Source organism: Habropoda laboriosa, unplaced genomic scaffold, assembly GCF_001263275.1.
Source record: "Habropoda laboriosa isolate 0110345459 unplaced genomic scaffold, ASM126327v1 scaffold297, whole genome shotgun sequence".
NCBI classification, from domain to species: domain Eukaryota; kingdom Metazoa; phylum Arthropoda; class Insecta; order Hymenoptera; family Apidae; genus Habropoda; species Habropoda laboriosa.
The window spans coordinates 473286-482051 of record NW_017100406.1 but is presented as its reverse complement, the minus strand read 5'-3'; the positions used below and the strand labels follow the sequence as shown (position 1 = coordinate 482051).

At 45.5% G+C, this 8766-nt stretch overlaps 1 protein-coding gene across 1 annotated transcript in view; it reads left to right on the top strand.

Moving 5' to 3' along the window:
* Positions 1–444: 444 nt before the first annotated feature.
* The window catches only part of LOC108575416 (putative epidermal cell surface receptor), a 20569-nt gene continuing 12247 nt past the window's right edge, over positions 445–8766 (top strand). The window contains exon 1 of the mRNA XM_017938196.1: positions 445–562. Coding sequence (XP_017793685.1) covers positions 451–562 — 112 coding nt within the window. The 5' untranslated portion in view covers positions 445–450. The remainder of the gene's footprint in view (positions 563–8766) is intronic.

Sequence of the window (8766 nt, the reverse complement as noted above, 5' to 3'; positions counted from 1 at the left end):
GCTTGTAGAATATCGCGTGGCGGGCCTGTAGCAAGGTGAGCGTGGAGAATTCTCCGGCTGGCCGGAGAGGAGGAATGAAAGGCGAGCGAGGCAGCAAAGGAAGGAGGTAGATCCCGCTCACCGGTGCACTTCACCTCCGGCCTCGGCACGGATCGCGACGAAAACGAACCAGTGAACCAAGTGAACCGTTCGATGTGCTCTTCTTACCTCCACGTACATACATATATACATAAGTGTTCGATAATCCTCTAAAAATAGACGATCAAACCAGACGTTTCTACTCTACGGCCAGCATCGAACACCTATTATTGAACCATCGATCGTTGGAACAAGCCGATGTTGGCGCACGGTGTTTCTAATCGAGTTGTTCGATATTATCAGTGACAGAGAGAATTCCTAGTGTCTGGTGTTTTTCGACAGACGTTCTCAGTGGTAGAAGAATGCGGTAGGATGCGGATCCAGGAGAGATGTGTTCTGCGCGCGATCGCAGTACTCTGCCTGTTAGGCGGAGTCGTCACTCTGACGGTGGACGTCGAGACAGGGATTGAAACGACCACTATCGGTGAGTTCACGTTTTTCTACGCTCTCAGCTGCGTAGTTTCTCGCCGCAGCCTCGATAGAGAGACAAGGTGTTCGGAGGCGCGAACCAGGTCGACCGGAGAATTAATCGGAAGATTCGTTGGAAAATTGAGCGGTTCGTCGAGTAACGGAACACCGAAAGCAGATGTGAAACGCAACCGTATAAGAGCATGGTCGTTGCGAAACGGTCGATCGGTTAGGTTCGATAACGGTATTTCCCGTGAAACTGGCGAAAAATTCAGTCACGTCCTCCTTCGACAGCGCCTGATGTCATCTTCTCTAAATAAACACCGCGAGATCGAGCGGGTAGAGATCGACGTTTCCACGTCCACCGACCGGCTACACCGGCTTTTCCTTCCGTTCCACGGAGACGTTCGCGTAAAAGGGGAAAGAGATTTCGCCGATGATGGAGGCAGATCTCTTGCTCGAGAAATCAGCCGGTACTCGTCAGGTTGCCCACTAACACGAATATCGGCAGCTGGTGCCGTTGGAAATCGCGCGACATCCTCTTCGTTCGATAGGTCCGGGACAGGATCCGTTACAATCTTTTCCCTCCGTTTGCACGTCGTTTTAATTCCGTACGGTCAAACTCGACCTGACGAAAATTAGCTACGATAATGTTGCGAAATCGGGGAGCCGGTTTCGATTTGTCTCTGATAAATTCGGTGCATGCAAATTCTACGGGCTTTCGATTCGGGCCGCTAGATCGAGATTGAACGGAAAAGGACGTCGTCGAAGGTGAACAGGGCGGATAGAAAATCGGTTTCGTGGACGAGGAACTTGGGGGACTGGAATCAGAGGGTGGATACGCACTGTGACTGAAAGTGGCGCGCGATAAATCGATGGTAAGGCGGCACGTATCTACCTGTCGATCGGGAAGGTAAACAGAACAGGGGGAGTGTATTGTGCGAGGGGAAGAGGCGTGGACGGCGTTAACGGTAGCGTTGGATCCAGTTGGCGAACTGGTCGACACGTATTCGCCGGTACGAACGGCCTTGGGAAAAAATAAAGTCGAGCAGAGGAGGAAAGGGAGGCGAGAATTACGGGACAGGATCGAGAAACGTGTCGAACGAAGCGATATTCTGATACCTGGCTAAATGGAACGATTTAACATTTCCTCTCGCGGACGAGCTCAAGTGATAATACTCGACTGTTGACTTAGCGAGTAATTATCGTCTACTCCAACTAAGCCTGCGTATCGCCTCGCGATAGGTGTGTGTAAACACCTGTGCAAGTGGCCTCTCGAGAGCGCGATGCAGAAGGAGAGTGATATAGAGACTGAGAAATAGGAAAATTGTGATCGAGGAGGAATCGTGAAACGCAGCGTTCCGTAATAAAAGTAGCCGTTAATCATGGTTCCTCTAGGTTGTTCTTAAAATTTCGACCAGCTCGATAGATCTCTACCGACTCGATCCGAACGGAATTTCGCGTAGCTCTACCTTTCTCCTCTCGAGACCTCTTTCCGCCACTTCTCTTTACCTCCTCGCCCTCCATCTTCCTTTTTCTTGATGCGCGAACACGTCTGTCGAGTTCGTTTCTGACTGCCTGCGATCGCACAATGGACGAGATTATTAACGAAACAATGAGACGAATCTCACGGGAAATGTGGGTCGACCGACGATTGTTCCGAACGTTCATTCAAGCCGAAGATTCCGCGTAAGAAGAGAGATCGGAAGGTACTTTGGAAGAGAAGTATTGAGTAATCGATCGTTCCTGATAATGTCTTCGAAGAGATTGTTAATAGGAAATTAGTTGGTAGCCTGACTAAGGGGAGCAAGAAACGGAAACACTTACATACGTGTCCAATCTAAATTACGCCAGCCGACCGCACACGTCCAGTCTGGTAAAGCGAGAACGAGAGATTTTTAATTGCATCTCGAGGTAATAGCAGAAGCCTGTCCTTCGACTCTCTTGGAAAGGCGCGCTCGAATCCTCTCGCACGTAGACGCACGTTCCAGCACCATCTTGGAAACGTTCGTTCAAACAAATATACGCGGTCTCTCTCTCTCTCTCTGTGATACGTATAATCTTTTTTAATCCACGTAACGCGAACGACTTTCTATTTCGTGCTCCACGGATGGTCCCACGCGAGAATTCTTTCCATTTTGATGCGTTCACACGTGTAACTGTTGATCGAAGCAGACCATCTGATTTCTTCGTTTCGTACGTGATCTACGTTTTCTGCTTTCCAGCGAACGATCCGGGAGAGAAGAGACGGACGAGCAACGTATTAGGTTAGGTTTACGTTTTTTCCGGTACCGTTACACGCCTTCCGAGAAACGATTTGTATTAATTCCCGCGTGAACGCGATCAACCTCTCTCTATCTCGATCATGCTCGCAACCACCGGACCAATAATCCTTCCCACGAAATAATCCCGACTTCGACGACTGCCTACCACCGGGGGAAAGGAACGTGTCTGGTCAAACGGCCAGATCACGAGTGTGTAACGGGTGTTGAAACGAAACCGTACCGCTCGGAATATTCGTGTTACCTGTGGAAATCTGATAAGTTGAATTTGCCAAGAATATCGACGCGTGTGCCGTCCCAACGAAATAAATACGAGGAGAGTATTACGAAAGAAGTGCAGCGAACAACCGCAGAGACTAATGGGGATCTCTAAAGTCTCATAAGCGGTTCGCTGTACTTGGCGAAGTAACCTGGTTAACGGTACTATAAATATGCGAGTGAACGTATAGTCGCTCCTTTATATTCCTAATGCGACGCGCGACCACTAGTCCCCTTGATATCTTTGTTACCGCGACGACTATACCACGCTATCCCCCAGGGATCATCTGCATAACCTGTTCATCGTTGCTCGACAAAACAATCGTCGCGATTTTACAACTGCATTTCTGCGTTTTCGTGGAAAATTTCCACTTCGAGCCGTTCTCCCTCTCTTTCTCTCCTCTTTCCAAGATTTCGCGTGTTCTGCGCGATCGAGAAAAACAAGAACGATCGTTCCTCCGGGTAATTGCTGTAATTAAATCCGAGTCCCCTGCCTCATTGTTCACCGACTTTCACTTAATGGTCGCTGGACACCGCGGTGTCCCGCGGGGCACGTTAATTAAGTTATCAGCCGCTCTATTTGCCGAAACCGTTCAATTTTTCCAACAAACTTTCCCTCGATCGGCTTTCTTCCTCTCCTCTCTAGACCACGCGAGATGCCGCGAGAACAATAGGACAATAGAAAAAACTGTCGCGTTACTGTGTCCTAACGTTCGATCGTACGAGCTTCGAATTGAAAGATCGAGAGACGGTTTTCGTGTTAATCTCGATCGTTACGTCGATACGTCGATTCGCGAACACCCAGTAGACGATTGCTCAAGAGGCTCGCACGTATTACACGCTCCTCGCGTAGAAGATTGGTATGGAAGAGGCATGAAACTCGTCTCAGCTTCGTGTCTACGGCTCGTCTTATCTCAGAACTAGCCAAAGGCGATGTTACGTAGTCGTGAAAATTCTATTTACCACACCGCATACTTCTCTCCTTTTATTTATTTATTTAACAGGTTTTATTAGTAAGAAACGCCAACTATCGGGATAATTACTCCAAAGGTCGCGGTAACGTGTAAAGGTTCACTTTTCAATACTTCCAAAAGCCTTAGTTTCAGTTTCAGTTCGCTCGGCTTTTGCGTACAACATTTTCCACGAACGTGCAGAGGAAAATGTCAAATTTCTTCGATTCCTTCAGTATCTGTCAACGTGTTTGATTCGTTACTAAGAAAATTATACGTTGAGTCGAGAGTTAATGCACGTGAGTGCAAACATTTGTTCAATTATCGCATTCGCGATAACGCAACTGTCGCGCGAGTCGCGAAAACGCGTTTTCTACGGAGATCCAGGCTGGAGACTTCGATGCCCGCATACGCGCGATCGTTCGCTCGTTCGCGGACTATTCTAAAATGCAATTTCTATTTACAAGCTGCGCCTAATTGCTGTGTTGGAAAAAATCACTCGGTAAAAAGAGAAATTCGCGTGTGTTACGCGTCGAGAAAAATTTCGAAGGAATTATAAAAACAAGATTGATCGTTTAGGGAAAGCATCGTTCTCGGGAGACTTGAACGCCCGCGTAAGAACGATCCGCGATTTATCGTTCGAATCGCCATACTTTCGTGCTCTCGAACTGGAATACGATTCGAGAACAGGCTGGATGAACCCGGTTGCATCACGAAACACTCGCGTTCGATCCTATTGTTCAAGCCTTCACGGTTATCCAGCGCGTTAATAGAAAGGGCGGGGCATCGCGATGGAGCAGAGTGCAAGTACGATACGACGCGAGCCTTTTGTCCAGGGAGATAGAAAATTAGAAAATTTCTTCGAGACAACTCATGGAACACTCTCTGTATAAGTTTGAAGACGGAATCGCAGGAACAACTGATATTTATTAGCTCTGTAAATCGCTTTCGAATTCCAATAGCGTGAAAAATAATGGCTGCAGTTCTATCGTCGATTCGATCACCTCGGACAAATCTGATCGTACATCGGGCAGGAATTTTTCCAAGAAAGAGCAGAGATTTTTCTGGTGAAACTTAGAAATTTTCGACGACGCGTTAACCTCGCCCGCTTTCTACGACGCGATAACGAAAGGAACGCGAATTTATTCCTCGAACGATGGAAAATCTTCTCGAACGACCAATTTCACGGTTCTTAATCTTTTTTTCATTATTTTTATTGTTGCATCAACCTATACAGGTCGTTACATTACGTTTCGTTTAAAGGCGTGAAAATTACAGTTTTTGGTTTTTTGTCTTAGGATGTGAATAAACATTTGGATAAATATAACTGTAAGAGGTATTTAATGATAGGAGGATAGTGCGTGATCTGGGTTACTTAGTACCCACACAGTAAGTTCTCCTTTTTAGTCTTTATTATTTTTCTGGCTCACGAGGTGTACAGTTTACTTATTGCCTACCGACTGTCTGCTTGACTCACCCTGACTCTCCAAGTCACCTCGCGAGCTTCTTTCTCACCCTCTTCTTTTTCCTGATTGGTTACCCCCAACTTAGTGGTTGTAACCAATCAGGAATTTTGTCTTTAACCCGCCGCTAGTCCTTTGCGCCCCTGGCGCGCTTATGACCTGGCAAATTGCTATTGAGACCGTTGGTGAAAGTTTCTACGAAAACATGCATTGTTAGATTTACTAAACATTAAACAGACTAAAACGGTTTTCTCAAAAATAGCTTCGCTAGCGCGCCCGTTATAAACCGTGTTGGTCGTCCGCGCGGCAAATGCTTGCTTCTGCACTACAGCTGGTCGCCACATAACTATAAAAGCACTTCATTTTAGATCGATCAGATTTTGCTTGAATTTAAATCAATTGAGAAATTTCGGTGTGTTTCAAAAAATTTAACACATTTTTACATAACTTTATAGTTTTAGCCGTCTCGTTGAGATTTTTACGCTAATTTACGCTGCTTGGAATCAACCTTGAACTAATTCCCCTGCAATTCTCGCGCGGGTTAAAGGTCTGGAGAGGCGACCGTCTAGAAAGTAGCTGAGAGAATTTGCAGCGTAAGCGAAGATTTCAAAGTTGCATCCTAGACCAGCTAATTCGTTTAATTAAGACCCGTAAGTTCTGTGGTGCTGTTTGTTTAATAAAGTGTCTCGACACGGCTGTTGCGAAAATGCACAAGCTTTGTCTTGTTAACTTCTGTGGAAAGAGGATGTCGCGTAAGAGACTATCCGTTATGCGGATCGCGATGACACGGTTCGCTTTGCGTCAACCACCATTTCCAATGCAACCGTGATTTTTGAGGGATCCGAGCTCGAAACGAGAGCTTCTCTTTCGACGTTCTTCCATCTGTTCGGCGATTCTTGAGAAAAAGCAGAGGGCGTCGATTATCTTGGAAATTCAGCGTTTAGAGCTACAAAGCATGGACGATTCGATTTGCCTCTCGCATTCCGGCACCACGAGCTCCTTCTTCCTGCGATGGGAACCGTTAGTTTCACATTTGCGCGGCGACCACCTCCGATACGAGGAGAGAAAAGAACACGGAAAGACAATGGGCACGATTGAACGCAACACGGGTCACCCAGGTGTTCGAACGAGCAGTCTGGAATATTCGAAACCTACGAACGCGATTGTGTACTCCACTACGGCTCCTTTCTTCCTGGAAAATCACGCTGAATCTTAGGCCAATTTTCGTTCGTTCGATCGTTCTTTCACCTTTCATCAACCAGCACACCTGTCCACACGCACGAATTCCAACACGAGGCGTAGCTGTCGCCGTCGAAATGCCACTGGTCCAGCCCCTAACAGAGCGATTAGAAGTACCATTTTTCCGTCACATTCCAGCGCGACAGGTTCTGGAGATCTTTGTAAGGAACGTGGGAAGCAGAAGGAAAGTGGACCTGAAGTACTCGACGAGTAATGTAGAAAATTCTAGAATGGTTTCAATTTAGCGATACTAATCGGTCGCTGTAGTTGAAAGTGGAACATCGCGAGCGGCTCGAGACAAATTTGCAGAAGGGAAAAATGATTTCTGACGGTGAAAATCGATACAGTCGACGGTTAATCGCGATCAAGAGGAGTAGGAAATTGTTCAGCGTGAAGGAACGTCGAAGAATTTGACAAACAGCGCTGTTCTCTTGATCATAACGAAGTAACTAGGACATGGAAACGATTGATTTGTGTCGGGAGGTGAAAGATCGAGGCGCGTCGTTCATGGAGTCGCGTGCAGAACGTAAAAGTCGCTTGGAAAAGTGCGACGGGTCGGTCAGTGAAATGTGAAGCGCCAAGTAAAACCATGGTCGAGCAAGTAGCGCGTATAGTCGATGGAAGCGATACAGCGAGGGCGTAAAAGCAGTCAGGCGTCAAAGTGCACGTGATCCGAGTGGGGAAACAGCAATTCGAGGGAGACAAGGAGATAGAATTGCTAAAAAATTTGTGTGCACCTTAATCGTTGACTGCTGGAGGGTAATTTTCACCAATACGGGAATTTCTATCGTGCAGAAATTTTGAATGTCGATTCAATAGGTGTCGCCACTTAATGCTTCAATTTACATCGCTTTCTACAACTATACAAAACTTCTTTCGAAACGCTTTTGCAATTGAGAGCACGATTGACGCCCTTTCGCGTCAATTCTGCCTTCGAATTTTCTCTAAATTGTTCTGCAAAGTTCCAGTTCACGTTTTCTTTCCTTTAGAAACGAAAATGAACCTTTTGGAAAGGTTTTGGAGGAACCTTTAAACGAGAATTGCGAACGTTCTTAACCCTCCATAGGCAAACATTTCAAGTTCAATTATTTTACAATTCCAGGCTTTGAAAAAATCTGAAAAAATTCTAGGACACTTACCAAAGTCTCTACTGTACTGTACAATTGTTCGTTAAGTCGAACGTTCAAAGCTTTCCTCAACAAATATGAAAATTCATATCGAAGAAACACAATCTTAACCCTCCACAGGCAAACTTTCCTTCAAGTTTAACTTTTTTACTATTCCAGGCTTTGAAAAAATCTGAAAAAATTCTAGGACACTTACCAAAGTCTCTACTGTATTGTACAATTGTTCGTTAAGTCGAATGTTCAAAGCTTTTCTCAACAAATATGAAAATTCATATCGAAGAAACACAATCTTAACCCTCCACAGGCAAACTTTCCTTCAAGTTTAACTTTTTTACTATTCCAGGCTTTGAAAAAATCTGAAAAAATTCTAGGACACTTACCAAAGTCTCTACTGTACTGTACAATTGTTCGTTAAGTCGAATGTTCAAAGCTTTTCTCAACAAGTATGAAAATTCGTTTGGAAGAAATACAAGAGTGAAATTTGGCTGGAAAGAGTCAGAAGTATTCTTGATAACGATCTATTCGTTCTCACGAGAGGGAGAGAGAGGAAAGAACGTGATGTATGGAAGAAAATAATGATCGTACAGCGTGTAGCAAGTAGGATAGGATACCGTATGGTCAAAGGCACGCACGGTGACCGACTATTTTAACCTCCCTCCTCCTCATCTTTTCACCTCCTGGCTACTTCGTCCAGATTCGTCCCCTTTTTTTCTCCTTACCAACGAAAAATAACCGAAAACTGTGCGACAAAGATTAATCAACGCGAAACACTCTTCGTTTCTTCTTTTCGAAGAAGAAGCGTTTGTCGTTTCAACGAAAAGGCAACTGTGTCGGTGAAAATTCGTCGTTTTTTCTTTCTTCGAAGTGATAAAGTTCACTCCATTTCTGAAACGAGCAAGTT